This window comes from Odontesthes bonariensis, chromosome 6, assembly GCF_027942865.1.
Source record: "Odontesthes bonariensis isolate fOdoBon6 chromosome 6, fOdoBon6.hap1, whole genome shotgun sequence".
Lineage (NCBI taxonomy): Eukaryota > Metazoa > Chordata > Actinopteri > Atheriniformes > Atherinopsidae > Odontesthes > Odontesthes bonariensis.
In genome coordinates this window covers 6034252-6052103 of record NC_134511.1, presented here as the reverse complement: position 1 = coordinate 6052103, position 17852 = coordinate 6034252, and the positions used below count along the sequence as shown (strand labels likewise).

The 17852-nt window shown below is 42.2% G+C and overlaps 1 protein-coding gene across 1 annotated transcript in view; it reads left to right on the top strand.

Moving 5' to 3' along the window:
- mmp11a (matrix metallopeptidase 11a) overlaps positions 1-17852 on the top strand; it is a 64413-nt gene that overhangs the window by 22483 nt on the left and 24078 nt on the right. The window contains exon 2 of the mRNA XM_075467183.1: positions 10333-10559. Within this exon, the coding sequence (XP_075323298.1) occupies positions 10333-10559 (227 nt within the window). The remainder of the gene's footprint in view (positions 1-10332; positions 10560-17852) is intronic.

The following is a 17852-nucleotide window of genomic DNA, read 5'->3' as shown; positions in this document are numbered from 1 at the left end:
TGGTGTGGTTTTTCTGCTCCATCAATCTTTATGAAATGAAGAGAATCAACTACTGTTCTTTCTATTATGTCTAAGAAATGGGAAAAAAAACTTCAAAATAGACAACATAAACTGAAAAGTTTCATCCTTGTTTCATTATTAACATATTTTAGATGTTTAACAGAAAGTGGTTTTCTTACAGTTTTTTAATTTTTAAACATTTATACTTGATATGCTAAATATGACACAGCCATGAGCGGGAACCCGAGCTCACAAAGAACCCGAAAAGCTCCTAAACACATATTAACCAGCGGATTATTTTAAAAAAATATTCCTTTTTTAATGTCAAAATCAAATTAAGTAAAAAGGTAATCTCATTAAAAATGTAAATTGAGGGTCTAAAACGCCCAAATTGTGTGTTTTCTTGGTTAAAACACGCCAGGCTGCTGAGGAACAGAGAACATGAAAACATTCTGGATCAGCATAATCCTCCTGTTTGGCTTTAACCTTGAACTTTGATGTTGAACCTGTCAGGAATCGGCTTCATTTATTATTCTGTCGCGGGGTCAGACAGGTCAAGCAATCCATTTGGAACGCAGTCGGGGGGCCTCAGTCCGTCTTTCTCTTTGAAATGACGGAGGCACCTCTCCATGCACCCGGCATTTAGAATTAGCCAAAGTTTTACGAGTGCGACAGCCGACACTCCCCCCCCCGCCTCCCGCCTCAGTCTGGGGTCAGGACGAAGGTCGGCTTGTGACCAGGTGACTCACAGTTCAAAACTCCTTCCTCAACAAAGGCTTCTGAGCAAAGCAGAAGTGTTGGCGGGCGACTGTTCTCCCCAGGAAAAAGACATCACCCTTTAATCGTTCGCATACCGAACACGACACTTGTTGACCTGTGTTAGAATCATCGTGACACTAACTGAACCAGCCAGCCGAAGGGGAAACTTTTGAGCGATTTGTGAAAAATTCAAGGATTTTACTGAAGAGTTTATGTTGTAGTTTTTTACCAGTTTGCAGTTACTAGTTATTGAATATAGACATGGAGGCAGAAGTCATTTCAGGGACCTGTCAGTAAAATGGCTCCAGTTAAACATATTAGGGCTGGGCAACGATTAAAATGTTTAATCTAATTAATCACATGATTTCCCTGATTAATCTCAATTAATCGCATTTGTACGCAAAATCCAAAAATGAATCCAAAAGTAGTGTATAGCCTTTAGCATTTAGTTTTATTTTAAATGTGCTGCCATATGAATGAAAGTGCCATAACATTTGTTGTGCAAACACACTTTTAACATCAGCATCTTTCTGTAGTTTTTATGTAGAAGCCTCGCTCCACTGTCTGTTTCCTTGAATGACTTGCTGCTATCAGTTGTGTGTTTTGCCTTTAAGTGATATTTTAGACTGGAACTACTACGCTGAGAGAAGACAATTCAACTTGGCAGTGTTTACAGAAGACTTTGGTTCTGTCGACTCCGCCGTCTGGAAGAACTTTAAAATGAAAACGGCCGAGTAAAAGTTCCGTACCCTTCTCCATGTTTGGTGGATCCACCGATTACTTTCTCTTCCTGTTCCGCAGCAGACAGCAACAGACTTTTACAAAATAAAAGCCTGTGAGCAACAGACTTTTACAAAATAAAATAAACAATAAAACCTGCGTTAATGCGCAATAAAATATTTACCGGCGTTAAATAATTAGCGAGTTAACGCGATAATAATGAGTTAACTCGCCCAGCCCTAAAAGTTTTAGGCTAAAACATATATTGGTCCAGTTTATCCAGTAGGGAGTATGTCACCCTCTCGTAGGTGACTCCATGTGCCATTGTTGTAGTCCATTCTTCATAAGGAAGGGGGTATCTCTTCCTCTAGTGTCTTTGTAGTATCCGTTTAGCTGTTGTGAGAGCCAAAATAATCCAGCTTTAAAGTCATTGTCCTTAAGTTCAGTGGTCGATCCCAAGATAGCCAGTTTTGCAGAAATTTGGAATCTTTTGTGCAAGACTTCAAATATAACCTGATGAATGTTATTCCACCAGTCCTTAAGTGCTGGGCATGTCCAGAGTATATGTAGTATCGAAGCACCACTCCCGTCACATCTCCAGCAAGAGTCTGCTGGTATTAAAGTGATACTCCGGAGTAGATTCAACCTGGGGTCATTTGAACCGTGATATCCAGCCAAGTAGCCCACCCGCAGTTTTTCCGATATTGGCTGAACATCAGCTGAGTTACTGAGTTATCCCGAACAGCTTCGTACAAGGGTTAATGGATCCTGGCAGTATCTCCAAAATTACCACACTAAAATCACATGCCATGACACCAAACTTCTACAGTAGTACAAATATGGTCTGTACTCACAAAGCGATGCATTTGGAAGTTTGAAAATAGTCCAGGAGTTGATTATTATCAACACAAGCCTAATAGCTTCTCTGCAGCTAAAGCTGCGTCGACGTCACTTCTGGAGCTGGGAGCTTCAAAGTAAGATGAGGGTTGATCTACTACTGTAGACAACAAAGTATATGCTATATTCTACATGTTTTTTTTTATGAATTTTTATGTTGTAGAGTTGTGAAATTATTTTATCAATGGAGAAATTGAGCAGCCTTGCTTTGTTGTCTGCAGTAGTAGATCAACCCTCATCTTACTTTGAAGCTCCCAGATCAAGGAAGTGACGTTAACGCAGCTTTAGCTGCAGAGAAGCTATCAGGCTTGTGTTGATAATAATAAACTCCTGGACTATGTACAAACTTCCAAATGCATCGTTTTGTGAGTAGAGACCATATTTGTACTACTGTAGGAGTTTGGTGTCATGGCATGTGATTTTAGTGTAGTAATTTTGGAGATACTGCCAGGATCCATTAACCCTAGTACGAAGCTATTCGGGATAACTCAGTAACTCAGCTGATGTTCAGCCAATATCGAAAAAACTGCGGGTGGGCTACTTGGCTGGATATCACGGTTCAAATGACCCCAGGTTGAATCTACTCCGGAGTATCACTTTAAGTTCCATTTATAAAGTTGTTGTGGCGCCCGATGCCGTCTGTGTATTATTTTCAGTTGAATGAACCTATTACCCATTTCTTTGGATACTGTTTTAATGTTATCAAAACATGACTTCCAATCCTCAGGAGATATGTCTATGGCCAGGTCCCCTGCCCAATGTTTCTTAACCTTGATCAAAGGGTCACGTAGTTGTTCCTGTAATAAATTATTGATCTTAAGAGTAATGCCCTTACCTGAACTCGATCTAATCAGCAGTTGTTCAATTGGGCTACCTGTAGGGCAGGTAAGCGGACCGCCTAGCCATTTAGACAGGGTGCTTTGCATTTGGACATACCTCCAGTATTGATTGTGTGGCAATTTGTATCTACCTACTATTTTGTGTACCATTTTTTAAGAAGTAGTATAAGTTAGCTTAAGCTTTTACTGAATGAGAGTTTGCCATCAGTGACAGAGCTGTGGAGAAAAGGGTGATTTATTTTGGGCATTTTTGTTTGGCAGCCTGGAATTCTTAATCCATGAAAACTGGGCCGCATGTTCGTCCTTTACTTTCGAAAAAATATTTTTTATTCACACTTTTCCAAGCTGTGCAATTGCAAGAACTTTCCTTTGGGTCTACAGACTTTTGGAAGATCTTTACCCTGCAAAGCAGAGATAAACCCTGATCCAGAGGCATTATTTCTGAAAATATAGCTCGAAAATCTGTTAATCTGGTAGAGACTGTTCAGTTTGGGCTTGAAAAGTCAGAATTTCTGGATTCCCTGTGGGAAAATCAAGCATGATACAAGTTATTGCTAACGATAGCTAGTCTGATCAGTTAGCAATTCCTGCTGGCTTTCTGACGTGCATCTGGAAAGCTGCCACCTCGGGTGGGACGTCATTCCCAGCTTTGAGTTAAGATTTCCAAGGATAGTGGAACAAATCAGCAATACGGTGAAACTACGGTGGAAAGAACCGTGAGGACAGAGCAGCAAACTCTAGATTACTTTCTGATTCTTTTATGTTTTAAGAGTAAAAAAAAACAGCCACACCTCGGCACAACCCTGTAGGACGGTGCCACATCGCTAATTTGTGTGACTACATACTTCAGCTCATACCTGCTCCTTATTCAGACCTTCAGCAGACAATGCAGTTGGAACACAAAAACAGCAGCATAAAGCAATGATTGAGTTGCTTTTTGGGCAGAATTTGCAAGATATTTTGGTCAAAATGCAACTCAGGATTACTTATGAGTACTTCTGTGTAAATGTTCAAGTCATTTCTTTTGTTTCCTCCTGAAACCAACTCCCTTAAATAAGTTGAAACCAGACCAAACTGGCATAAACCGTCACCACACCGGCTAGTTTATCCTGAAGGTCTAAAAGAAATGAATGCATTTCATCCTTCATAATGCACATACAGTACCATAAATAAAGAAATAGCGAGGTGAAGATCTCATGAAAGCACTGTGTTGTAGCTCCGTTAGTAGACAAAAGTTCCATGTGGTTTCTCTAACAAAGTCGTTTTACGGCTGAACCTTATGACTGAGACCTCACTTTGATGTGCATGTCTTGCATGCTGTGAAATTTGCTGCAAACAACATGTTTTATGAAGGTTTGTTTGAGTCCCTGCAGGGTGAAAACATGTTCTAACTAGGGCTGGGCAACGATTAAAATGTTTAATCTAATTAATCTCATGATTTCCCTGATTAATCACGATTAATCGCATTTGTACACAAAATCCAAAAATGAATCCAAAAGTAGTGCATAGCTTTTAGCATTTAGTTTTATTTTAAATGTGCTGCCATATGAATGAAAGTGCCATAACATTTGTTGTGCAAACACACTTTTAACATCAGCATCTTTCTGTAGTTTTTATGTAGAAGCCTCGCTCCACTGTCTGTTTCCTTGAATGACTTGCTGCTATCAGTTGTGTGTTTTGCCTTTAAGTGATATTTTAGACTGGAACTACTACGCTGAGAAGACAAACTTGGCTGTAAATGCAGGAGTTTTTTTTAAATTTATTTTGAAATACGTGCTTTTATGTTGAAACAAGTAAAACAGGAAGTAGCACCAGTTAGCTCCGTGAGCTTCACACAGAGACCGAGGAGCACCTGTTGCACTTTAAAATGAAAATGGCCGAGTAAAAGTTCCATACCCTTCTCCGTGTTTGGTGGATCTGCCGATTACTTTCTTTTCTGGTTCTACAGCAGACAGCAACCGACTTTTACTAAATAAAAGCCTATGAGCAACAGACTTTTACAATAATGAAACCTGCGTTAATGCGCGATGAAATATTTATCGGCGTTAAATAATTAACAAGTTAACGCGATATAACGAGTTAACTCGCCCAGCCCTAGTTCTAATACTGTTTTATAATGGCATTAAAGAATAATTCTGAAACAGGATAAAATCAACTTCTTCTTCTTGAGTCATTGGACTTTCCACATTACTCAGGACATGAACTCTGAATGGGAAGCAGCAGACTGAATTCCATGCCAGTAATGTTTTCTGCCGTGCAGCTTCCCGTCAACAGGCTTCAGCCTGATAACTTTCAGAGCTGCTTTACACCACGATAAGGGTTTTGTTGTTGATCTGAGATTTTCATATCAGGCTCCAAATGCAGGAAGGCAGATAACAGCGTAGAAAGAGGAGCCTCGTATCACGCTGCTCTAACACATTTCTGCACCAAAAAAAAGAAGCTTAAACAGAAGCAGGTTTTCTCAGGGTGCGTCTGAAACCTCCCGGGGTCTCTCTTTGGAGGCTGTGGCTCTTTCTGCATTCAGAACAACTCTAACAAGGCATTTGGAGAGAAGCTGCAGGACATGAGCGTAAACATTCCCCGACATGAATAAGTGCTTTGTGCAGTGGAATAAGCAGCTGAAATCTGCTCTAAACAAAGTGAAACACGGGAGGTGGAGCTGGAGGGGGTCTCTGGGAGGTGTGCATTGCTTTTTTTCTGTGATCCAGACCCATCACTCACTCTGATTCTGCAGTCTGGAGCACATTCCACAAATCCTGCTGGGTTTTGTTCCCTATAACCTACAACAGCGACACAGTGGAGACCTGCAGCGTGAAGCAAGGTCAGGCTTGTTTAAACGCAACAAAAACACGATCGGGACATCTCTCAGATGGAGATCCCACTTTGAATTATTTAACTTTTCATATACAGTTATCTGAGAAAGAAGGTGCATTCTCTTTCGGTTCTTTGGTTTTACATACCAGAACATAAATAAAAAAACACCTGTTTCTTACCGGGTCTTCAAATTGGGTAAATGCAGCTTTAGATGAACAACAGCACATGACACTGTGTCATTATTCATTTAATTAGAACAAAATATAGAAGCAGTGTGTGAAAAACTAAATGCATCCTCCCGCTAAGTTGCAGCCAGGTGCTGCTAATCAAATGCACTGATTACTTGATCATCAGCAAGTGTGAGCACCTCTTGCGTTCTGCAGGGAGAGGCTGTGTTCCAAACCGCATACTTCTCCTACTACTCCTACTAACTTTTTGAGTTAGTATGCGAGTTTGAGTATGCGAGAAGTTCCCGGATGCACACTAGATTCACCGAAATGTTGGGTATGCATCATGAGGTTACTACTCATACTCAAACTACCCAAGATGCAACGTAACGTGACGTCGCCGATCGTCATTTCCGGTCAAAACGGCAGTTTCAAGCTAGCTACAACGAGGGTAGGTTCACTTCCTGTTTTCAAAACAAAAGCACCAATTGTATCCTAATGGCTTTCCCTATGATAAAAGGCAACGGGTATTTTATTTTGTGAAAATAACCAGAAGTGCGTTGCTCACTACGGCTAGCTTTAGTAGCGCTGAATTCATGGGAACAAAATTGTAAATAGCCGGTATTTTGTCAGGTTTTCAACACGTTGGGGATCTAAACGACTACTTTCTCACCTGAAAATGTTTCAAATGTGGCTAAAGTTTACAGAGTTTAGAGCTTAAGCAAAATCAGCTTCAGGCCGACTGATTTCGGCTCGGGCAGGAGCGAAATGCATTGTGGGTAAACGCTCTGCATACTGTCTGATCGATGAGTATGCCGTATGGAAGTATGTGGTATGAGTTCTCGAACACAGCCAGTGATTATTCACACGTGGAAAACATTCAGGACAGCTGTCAATCTTCCCTGGAGTGGACGTCCCAGCAAGGTCAAAAACCCAAGAGCTACATCTCAGACTCTGCAGGCCTCAGTTAGAGGTCAGATCGGAGTCTATCAGCACGCCAAGGTTCCGGACTTGGTCTTTAGTTTCTAGAGACAGTGACTCAAGGTGTTTACTGACAGCAAACCTCTTCTCTTTGTTGCCAAACACAATGACCTCAGTTTTTTCTTGATTTAACCGAAGGAAATTTTGGTTCATCCACTTTTTGACTTGCTCTAAGCAGTCGCACAATGACTCTATAGGACTGCAGTCATCTGGAGACAGTGCGAGATATATCTGTGTGTCATCTGCATAGCTGTGGTAGTTGACTTTAGAGTTCTTCAGAATTTGACCCAGAGGCAGCATGTATAGGGTGAACAGAAGGGGTCCAAGAACTGACCCCTGAGGAACTCCACATGTCATAGCCACTCGATCAGATTGATTACTTCCAATAGTCACAAAATAACTCCGCTCCTCCAAGTAGGAACTGAAACATTGCTGAGTTCTGCCCAGGTTTCCAACCTGTTCAGTAGGGTAAGTAGCAGCCAGGTGCTGCCTGCTAATCAATGCTGTGATTAATTGATCATCAGTGAGTGTGAGCACCTCTATAAAAGCAGAGGTTTGGGAAGGGCTATAAGGCTGTTTCCAAACTATCTGGAGTCCATCATTCTACAGAGAGAAAGATTATTCACAAGTGGAAAACATTCAGGACAGCTGTCAATCTTCCCAGGAGTGGACGTCCCAGCAAGGTCACCCCAAGGTCAGAAACCCAGGAGCTACATCTCAGACTCTACAGGCCTCAGTTAGCATGTTAGCATGTTAAAGTTCATGACAGCACAGTTAGAAACAGACTGAACAAGTATGGCTTGTGTGGAAGGGGGAAAGCCTCTTCTCTCTAAAAAGAACATGGCAGCACAGCTTAGGTTTGCAAAGCTGCATCTGAACAAACCACAAGACTTCTGGAACAATGTCCTTTGGACAGACCAGACCAAAGTGGAGATGTTTGCTCATAACCAAAACGATGCACGCTGCAGTGTTTCAGAAGGAAGAACAATATCAGCCAACGTGACGTTGAGGACAAAGATCAGAGTCGCGATTGTCTTTAAATGAGGGAGAAGCTTTGGGAAGACCCACAGGATCTGACGGTAATTTGTTTCATCCCTACAAATAAATTGATAGCGTCTTTTCCCACAGGTTGTTCTGAGCGGCGGCGGAAAAGGAAATGTAATGTAATCTTGTGATAGGAGGAGAACACCCACCAGCTGCCTGCCCAGCAGAGCTGCAGATGTGGTTTGGCTCACAGCGTTCGGCCTGAGTCAGATGAGGAGGTGCGGATGGGACGGCTCTGCTCTGTAATTTGCTTCTGTGGAAATGAGCAGAGCCATTTCCTCTAGATCTGCTGGAGAGGGGGGCATTAACGATAATGGGACACTCTGGGACCGGCCGTCTCTTAAAATGGGGCAAAGTACGTGGCTCAGCGAGTTCATGTTGTGATTTACGTCAGAATTCGGATTTGGGTCAAAATGACGCCGATTCGTGTACAGCCAGCACCAAGATAACACATCTGCTCTTTCTGTGGGTTGTAACTGCTTCTTTCATGGCTCAATTTAAGGCAACAGCAGCACATCACTTCAATTTAGACGAAAATATGTCAAATATTAGATGGGTTGGCGATATATTCGGTTTGGACATTTATGATCCCCACAGGATGAACTGTTATGGCATCTTATTCTGTAACGGATACCGTGAATGAACCTACTATAGTGTAGTAAAAGAGTCAGAATAACTGCCAAAGGCAGCCAGTTATCTGGGCAGTGATAAGCTGGCATTGTTAACTGAGAGGCTCGCTGTGGGAAACGCAGAGGCAACTGCTCATTAGACAAAGGTGGAAACTGGTTTCTAATCCTGGAAACCCACCAGAGCTGCTTCCAGCTGGGGTGGTCGTGATCACAAAGAGGCCAACATCTTACTGGATGGGACTGCAAACTTTCTGTCTCTGACGACAAACAAGCTGCTCCTACATACCTATTGTATGGTGCACTAATTTAAACAGTGTCATAGTCATATTTACCCTAACTAAAACCCAGAAAATCATATATAATCATGTATGATTGCAGCTAAGTCTTGAGAAACCCATAATTTTTTTTTGTGTATGTTTCCAGGAAAACGGGAAATAGGTACTGTGGTTGAACATGAAGGAGAATACAAAAACAGGCAAAAAATAGAGTTTGTTCAGTTCTGAGCAGCTTTAAAGTGAATATCTGCTCTGAGCTCCTTTCTCCTCCAACACAGCCTGAACCCTCTCAGACGAGCTTTCTGTCCTTTCTTTAAGGAGTCTTCAGGAATAGTTCTCCAGGTTTCTTGAAGGACATCCCAAAGCTCTTCTTTGGATGTGGGCTGCCTTTTCAAAGAATTGTTTTGTAGCAACCAAAAAACGTGATAATTAAGAAGGAGACGGTTAAAGACGTTCACGTCGGGGCGCGTGCACAGCTCACCTGGAAGAGAGCGCGCCCCCCGAACACTGCAGCCGACCCGGGTCGACTCTGACCAGCTGCCATCTGCTGCGTATAGACCTTTCTATGCGACTTTCCTCCACCTTATTTCTAAGAATAAAAGCTTTCGGGACAGTGATGGTTTTGGAGTTGGATTTTGTCGTGTATCTGTTTATTAATACTGTATTTACAGGACTGTAGGACCCACCCCTCACTTCGAAGGACATCCCAAAGCTCTTCTTTGGATGTGGGCTGCCTTTTGTTCCGTTCTCTGCCAACATGATCCCACACTGCTTCAGTAATGTTGAGCTCCGGGCTCTGGGGAGGATTCATCCCTCCATCAGACCTGCTGCCACTGATTTTCAGATTTTTCGGATTCTTTCTTAAGGACATCACTTTCAGATCCTGTTCATCTGCTGGAGATAGTTCTTTAGGCCTGACTCTTCTTCTTCTGTCCTCCACTTGTCCAGTTTCCTCAAATGTTTTAAGGACACACTGCACACCATGCTGAGATATGCCAAGTTTTCAGCTAACAGCTCTTTGGGAATCACCTTGTTGCTGCAGAAATCCTGTTGTCTGTCTGTCAGACTGTGTTATCTTTGCTAAAAAAAAACGGGAACAAATGATGTGTCTCTGTGACAGGCTGCTGGGAACAAAGTGCCTAAAGATCCAATTTAAAATGGCTTCTTTGCTAAGTTGTCTGTTAAATGAACTCCTTTGCTGTTTCAGATCTCTGAGAAGTTCCAGGACCTGAGGAAGAGAGGAAAGGTTCCTCACGCTCACGACATGGTGAAGGAGGGGAGTTCATCGACCAACACCTCCAGCACATGGAGCCGACTCCGCTGTGGTGTACCAGACTACCCCACCCAGAATGGGGCGCATTACCGGGAAAGACACCGCCAGAGACGCTACGTGCTTTATGGAGGACGTCTGGACAAGACGGACCTCACCTACAGGTATAAATCAGCGGGCCTCCCCACACATTCACATTTTAATTCAACTTCAGCAGCAATTTGAGACACCAAGTATAAAAATAATCACAAAACACACAATCAAGTTAAGACTAAAGCGAGCAGCCGGTCTGTAACTGAAGTAAAGAGGTGGTCATTTGATTCATCCTCATGGGAAACTGAATGGTTTGTTTTCTAAAGACTTATTTTTGTATTATATCTAGGGCTGGGCAACGATTAAAATGTTTAATCTAATTAATCACATGATTTCCCTGATTAATCACGATTAATCACATTTGTACGCAAAATCCAAAAATGAATTCAAAAGTAGTGTATAGCTTTTAGCATTTAGTTTTATTTTAAATGTGCTGCCATATGAATGAAAGTGCCATAACATTTGTTGTGCAAACACACTTTTAACATCAGCATCTTTCTGTAGTTTTTATGTAGAAGCCTCGCTCCACTGTCTGTTTCCTTGAATGACTTGCTGCTATCAGTTGTGTGTTTTGCCTTTAAGTGATATTTTAGACTGGAACTACTACGCTGAGAAGACAATTCAACTTGGCAGTGTTTACAGATGACTTTGGTTCTGTCGACTCCGCCGTCTGGAAGAAGTTTAAAAATGAAAATGGCCGAGTAAAAGTTCCGTACCCTTCTCCAGGTTTGGTGGATCCGCCGATTACTTTCTTTTCCTGTTCCACAGCAGACAGCAACAGAGTTTTACAAAATAAAAGCCTGTGAGCAACAGACTTTTACAAAATAAAATAAATAATAAAACCTGCGTTAATGCGCGATAAAATATTTATCGGCGTTAAATAATTAGCGAGTTAACGCGATAATAACGAGTTAACTCGCCCAGCCCTAATTTATATCATATCTGTACGGGCAACAGAGTAACTTTCAGTACAAATGTTTCAGTCAACTGCTGTTTTTAAACTGAAGAGCAAAGCATCGACCTAAACTTTTAAGAAAGAGAGACTTGAAAAGTGCTCAGAATAACATCATTCTAATGAATAGCACTCTGCTATCTGCTGATTTATTGCGTCTTTGTTGTGAAAGAAATTTAAAAAAAGACAACTTGAATGAAGTTTAGAACAATGAAGCATTTCAAGGCTAAACTGTGAACCTCACCTGCAGTCTTCTCAGCACTAAACGACAGATGGAGACGGCTACAGAACAGCTGATGAACAGCAGCTAAAGAGGCAGACTGGAGCCGGTAGAGACCAAAAATCCGAGCTAAAACAGAGCGAACGTTCACATTTCTGCTGCTCCACTTCAGCCGCACCGAATGACAGACCTGAGGAAAGTAATGAAAGATGGGAGAGCAGATAGGGTGTTTAGAAAATGAAGTCTTGGACTTATGATTCTTAAAAAAGGGGTGCTGGTTTTCTTTCATCTGGGGGCTGTGGCACCATCGAGTGTCTGGCAGTCGTCTGCTGGCTGCTGCCTCTCTGTCTGAGTCTCCTGGGGTCCCTTTCATTGTAGTCACTCTTTAACATAACAGTATATTAAGACAGATGGAGAGAAAGCAAGACGGGGGGGAGGCGGAGGGCTTTTAATAGCACCACCGACCACAGGCTAATTAGATTCTGCTGGATTGGACCGATATAGGTGACACCTGAGTGATGTGGTTAACCAGAATCAGGGCAGCAACCCACCAGAGCCCTGCCTATTTTCTACAATGACTCAAATGCAAGCACTGAATGAGTGGAGCCATGCTAATGAGCCCCTGGCTTTACTTTTATTTAGTCATGTGACTCATCTGAGAGCAGTGTTGTTTTTACTGCTTTAAGGGTTGTTAGCTCCCAGGCGGCCAGTGATTCTCACTATTTTTTTTCACAAGAGCCACATTGGCAGAGCAAAATCAAGGGAAGAGCCACTTTTACGACAACATACTAAAGTCCCCTTTTGCAAATATGCATTTCTACATATAAAACATCCCACAAAAAAAGAAGCAACACAGCCAATACATGTTCAATTCAGACCACATTTACCTTAATACTGGGATGAGCGAAAGCTGGGCGTGCATGTGCTTGACTTTCTTCATGTTGTATTTGTAGTTTGTTGTTGTAATCATAGTGAGACATTCAGGATGTGCATGGTTTTTGTGCTGGTTTTTGCCCTTTTTTGATTAAAAACCGATCCATCTCGCGCTGGCTAAAGGAGCTAGCGTGCTCTGCGGTCAAGTGTGAGATGGTTTAAGCGGGCTGCGTTGCCAGGTTTAACAGTTCCCCCTTTAGGAAACACCATTAAGCCTTAATTAATACTTAATAAAAATACTTAATACTGTGCAGTATTCGCTGTGTGTTAGTTGAAAAAATGCATTGTTAATGTTACCATATTGTTATAAGCTACTATGCGAGTGCGAGCCGCCAATTAAAGCTTGAGAAGCCGCATAAAGAGTATCTCTGGTCTAACGCATGTAATGCATTTTTTGGGGCACCGGGAGGAGGTGAAAACAAGTTTCAAACTGGCATTATTATCCCTGATAGATGTTGAACAGAGAATCATGTAAAAAGGAAAGTAGAACCTCTTTCAAATCTAAGGTTTCAAGTATTGAGACATGATAAATAAATCCTATGATCCTTAAAATGAGGCAAATACAACATCAGATTAACAATAACACATGACATATTACACCGTGTCATTTATTTAAGGAAAACTAAGTCCATTCTTAATACTTCCACAGTAATTAACAGGGTAATCAATGCTGTGATTAATTGATCATCAGTGAGTGTGAGCAGCTCTATAAAAGGTTTGGGAAGGGTTATAAGGCCGTTTCCAAACTATCTGGAGTCCATCGTTCTACAGAGAGAAAGATTATTCACAAGTGGAAAACATTCAGGACAGCTGTCAATCTTCCCAGGAGTGGACGTCCCAGCAAGGTCACCCCAAGGTCCTGAAACCCAAGAGCCACATCTCAGACTCTGCAGGCCTCAGTCAGCATGTTAAAGGTTAAAGTTCATGACAGCACAGTTAGAAACAGACTGAACAGGTGTGGCTTGTGTGGAAGGGCTGCAGGAGAAAGCCTCTTCTCTCTAAAAAGAACATGGCAGCTCAGCTTAGGTTAGCAAAGCTGCAGCTGAACAAACCACAAGACTTCTGGAACAATGTCCTTTGGACAGAGCAGACCAAAGTGGAGATGTTTGCTCATAATGCACAGCAGCACGTTTGGAAGAAACGCAGCATATCAGCACAAACACCTCACACCAGCTGTCAAGCACGGTGGTGGAGGGCTGATGATCTGGGCTCGTTCTGCAGCCACAGGACCTGGGCACCTCGCAGTCATTGAGTCCACCATGAACTCCTCTGGATACCAAAGTGTTCTAGAGTCAGATGTGAGGCCGTCTGTCCAACAGCTGAAGCTGGGCTGAAACTGGCTCATCAACAGGACAAAGATCCCAAACACAGCAGCAGATCTACAGCAGAATGTGTGAAGAAGAGAAGAATCAAGGTGTTGCCATCAAAGGAGACTTCGGCTGTGTTCGAAACCGCCTACTACATTCTTGCAAACGGCATAATCATCGATCAGACAGTATGCAGAGCGTTTACCCACAATGCATATCGCTCCTGCTCGAGCCAAAATCAGCCGGCCTGAAGTTGATTTCGCTTAAGCTCTAAACTCTGTAAACTTTAGCAACATTTGAAACATTTTCAGGTGAGAAAGTAGTCGTTTAGATCCCCAACGTGTTGAAAACCTGACAAAATACCGGCTATTTACAATTTTGTTCCCACGAATTCGGCGCTACTAAAGCTAGCCGCAGTGAGCAACGCACTTCTGGTTATTTTCACAAAATAAAATACCCGTTGCCTTTTATCATAGGGAAAGCCATTACCATACAATTGGTGCTTTTGTTTTGAAAACAGGAAGTGAACCTACCCTCGTTGTAGCTAGCTTGAAACTGCCGTTTTGACAGGAAATGACGATCGGCGACGTCACGTTACATTGCATCTTGGGTAGTTTGAGTATGAGTAGTAACCTCATGATGCATACCCAACATTTCGGAGAATCTAGTATGCATCTGGGAACTTAAAAGTTAAAGTTAGTAGGAGTAGTAGGAGTAGTAGGAGTAGTAGGCGGTTTCGAACACAGCCAAGGTGTTGCAATGGTCCAGTCAGAGTCCAGACCTCAGCCTGACTGAGATGCTGTGGTGGGACCTTCAGAGGACTTTAAACGATGTGAAAGACTGAAAACCATTACATTAAATTACTGCTGCTGAAGCTGCTGGATCAGGGGATGGATTTGTACTTGACACGGTGTAATTTATCATCTGAAACTGTACTTGCCTCAATTTAACACCTGCCAACGAGACTATACGTTTAAAACGAGAAACACTGTTTATTTGTAGTCATTTAGAGTAATATTCTACCTCCCTTTAAGCTGTGTTTTTGTTCTTTATGACTTCCAAGAGAAACTGCTCAATGCTCAATTATAGAAAAGGTTTGCGAGGAGATAAAAACAGTCAAAGTTGTTGACTGGAGAGCCAAGCAAAAAGCTGAACCTTATTATAAAGCTCGAGGAAACTGTGGGAAACAATGCACATCAAAGTATGTCATCACTAAACATACACTAAACATCTACCTTATACTTTTACAAGTCAGATCCTGACGAACTCTGGTTCGTAAATATCTTAACCTCCGCAGAACAAACTCCTGCAGCGCTGCTCAGGAGCTGATTTTGTTACCTTTAAACGGAGCCAGCTTAGCAATGATGACCCCATGTTTGCAGTAAACCAAGTTAAAGCAGCTCGTATTTATCGTGCGTCTCCCCTGACTACCGTCAGGAATGCAAATAATGTTGCTTTTGTGAATAACAACTCAACAACTGTTTGAGGCTTACTCTATTTAAACAGGTTTACTCCTGATGATTCCAGATGAAACATCATATGTCCGTCTAACTCCTTGGTAATTACCCAAGTGCAGCTTAACAATATGACTCAATAAGTCAGGATGTCATCCTTGATCCTCTGGATTTCTGCGCACAACGAGCTCGCTGAGTGAAGGGTTTCTGAGGAAAGTCTCTTTTATGGAGGCAGCCTGCTCACACATCGGCACCTTTGTGCTTGAGCAAACACGCTTTGCATTTATCACCGAGCAAACACAGATTTTCCTTCAGCGCAGTGAGGGTGTGAACTGCTGTTCTGCACAGCAGGATTTAGAGGAACGTTTTTTCCAGAAAATCTCATGCTTCACCTCTAATTCTCCTCTAATCCTTCTTAAATCTGCGTAAACTACACAGACAGTAATTAAGATGAATGCCTGTTGAGTTTCTATTGCTTGTGCGCCTCCAAATTAGGACCACATTTCCCATAAACCCTGCAACCTCCTGACCCTGCCGACCTTTCTGAATTCTGACAGTGTGGTCTGGACTGACTGGACTGAGTTTTGTAGCTTCGCACCACTCAAGTTTGTACAAGCAGAACCCAGGAAGGGCTCTAATATTTAGTAGACAGTAATAATTAGATATTATTACTGTCCAGCTGTGAAAATAGATGCAAAGCAGATATCATAAATATATTAAACGCTCACACGCAGGATGTGGATGCTTGCAGTTTGCAGTAGTTTGCAGGAGCAAAGAAAAACAACGAAAAATGTAACAACTCCACCCAAGTCTCACTAATTTACGTGAAGAACAGGCTGAATTACTCTGTCCACGATCATCCTTTAAAACACATGAAAGTTGCTGTGATCTTTTCATCTTAATTCCAGCAGATTCAGAGTTTTTAAGGCAGGGGTCTCAAACTGATCCCTGAAAGGGCCGGTGTGGCTGCAGGTTTTTGTTCCAATCAACCGAACTGTCTTCACTGAAGGTCTTAAAGGGATAGTTTGCCTCTTTTGACATGAAGCTGTATGGCATCCCATATTAGCAATATCATTTATGAACATTTTCTTACCCTCTGCTGCGTCCTGTGAGCCGAGTTCCAGCCTCGTTTTGGTGTTGATGAAAGTAGTCCGGCTAGTTGTAATACGTTGTAATCCAATCAGTTCCAATTCATTAGATTCCAAATTAGTCTAACTCATGCAAACCCAATTTAGAAATGTTTTCCGAGCTTAAAGAAAAGCCGACAGATTGCGTCGAAACTTCTCTTTAATCTGATCTCCATCCTGAGCGTGCACGAGGCGATAGTGGAGAGAAGAAAAATAAAGCGTTTTGCTTCTCAAAACAATATGCGTTCAAAAGAGTAATACATTTGCATCACAAAATCGTTCAGCCAGGAAAAGTCACACCTCACAATCGCTTGGCACTATTTTCTCTCCCTTCGTATCACTGCCTGCTGCCGCCTGCCGACAGCCGCGCTTGTTGCGGTGTTTGCTGCTCGGTCTGCACTTCGGTCTGCTCGGTCTACACAGCAGGCAGTGATACGAAGGGAGAGAAAATAGGGCCAAGCGATTGTGAGGTCTGACTTGTTCTGGATGAACGATTTTGTGATGCAAATGTATTACTCTTTAGAACGCATATTGTTTTAAGAAGCAAGACGCTTTATTTTTTAAGCCCCAGCCAACTAGCCGGACTACCTTCGTCAGCACCAAAACGAGGCTGGAACTCTGCTCACAGGACGCAGCAGGGGGTAAGAAAATGTTCATAAATGATGTTGCTAATATGGGATGTCATACAGCTTCATGTCAAAAGAGGCGAACTATCCCTTTAACCAGTTCAGTTGATTGAATGAAACAAGTCAGCTGTGCTGCTGCAGGGTTGGAACAAAAACCTGCAGCAGCACCGGCCCTTTCACGGGTCAGTTTGACACCCCTGATTAAAGGCCTGCTTCACCTCCTCAGTCCATCCACTACGACCGGCAGCTTTAACAGAAACAAAGTCAAAGTTCTCCAAAAGAAACGATCCCAGACTCATTGAGATGTTCTGTTTTTTCTGTGAATAATGAAAAGATCCCATTCATTACATTCCTTGAACTGTTTCCATCCATGTAGCGAACGCTGTTACTCAGGCATTTCCTGCTTATTACTGAGAAACTCCCTGTTGTTTTTATTCTCTCCACCGTCGCCTCGTGCACGCTCAGGATGGAGATCGGGTTAAAGAGAAGTTTCGACGCAATCTGTCGGCTTCTCTTTAAGTTCGGAAACATTTCTAAATTGGCTTTGCATGAGTTGGACTAATTTGGAATCTAATGAATTGGAACAAATAAAACTGAACTGAATTGTATTTATATTAGGGCTGGGCAACGATTAAAATGTTTAATCTAGCTAATCACATGATTTCCCTGATTAATAACGATTAATCGCATTTGTACGCAAAATCCAAAAATGAATCCAAAAGTAGTGTATAGCTTTTAGCATTTA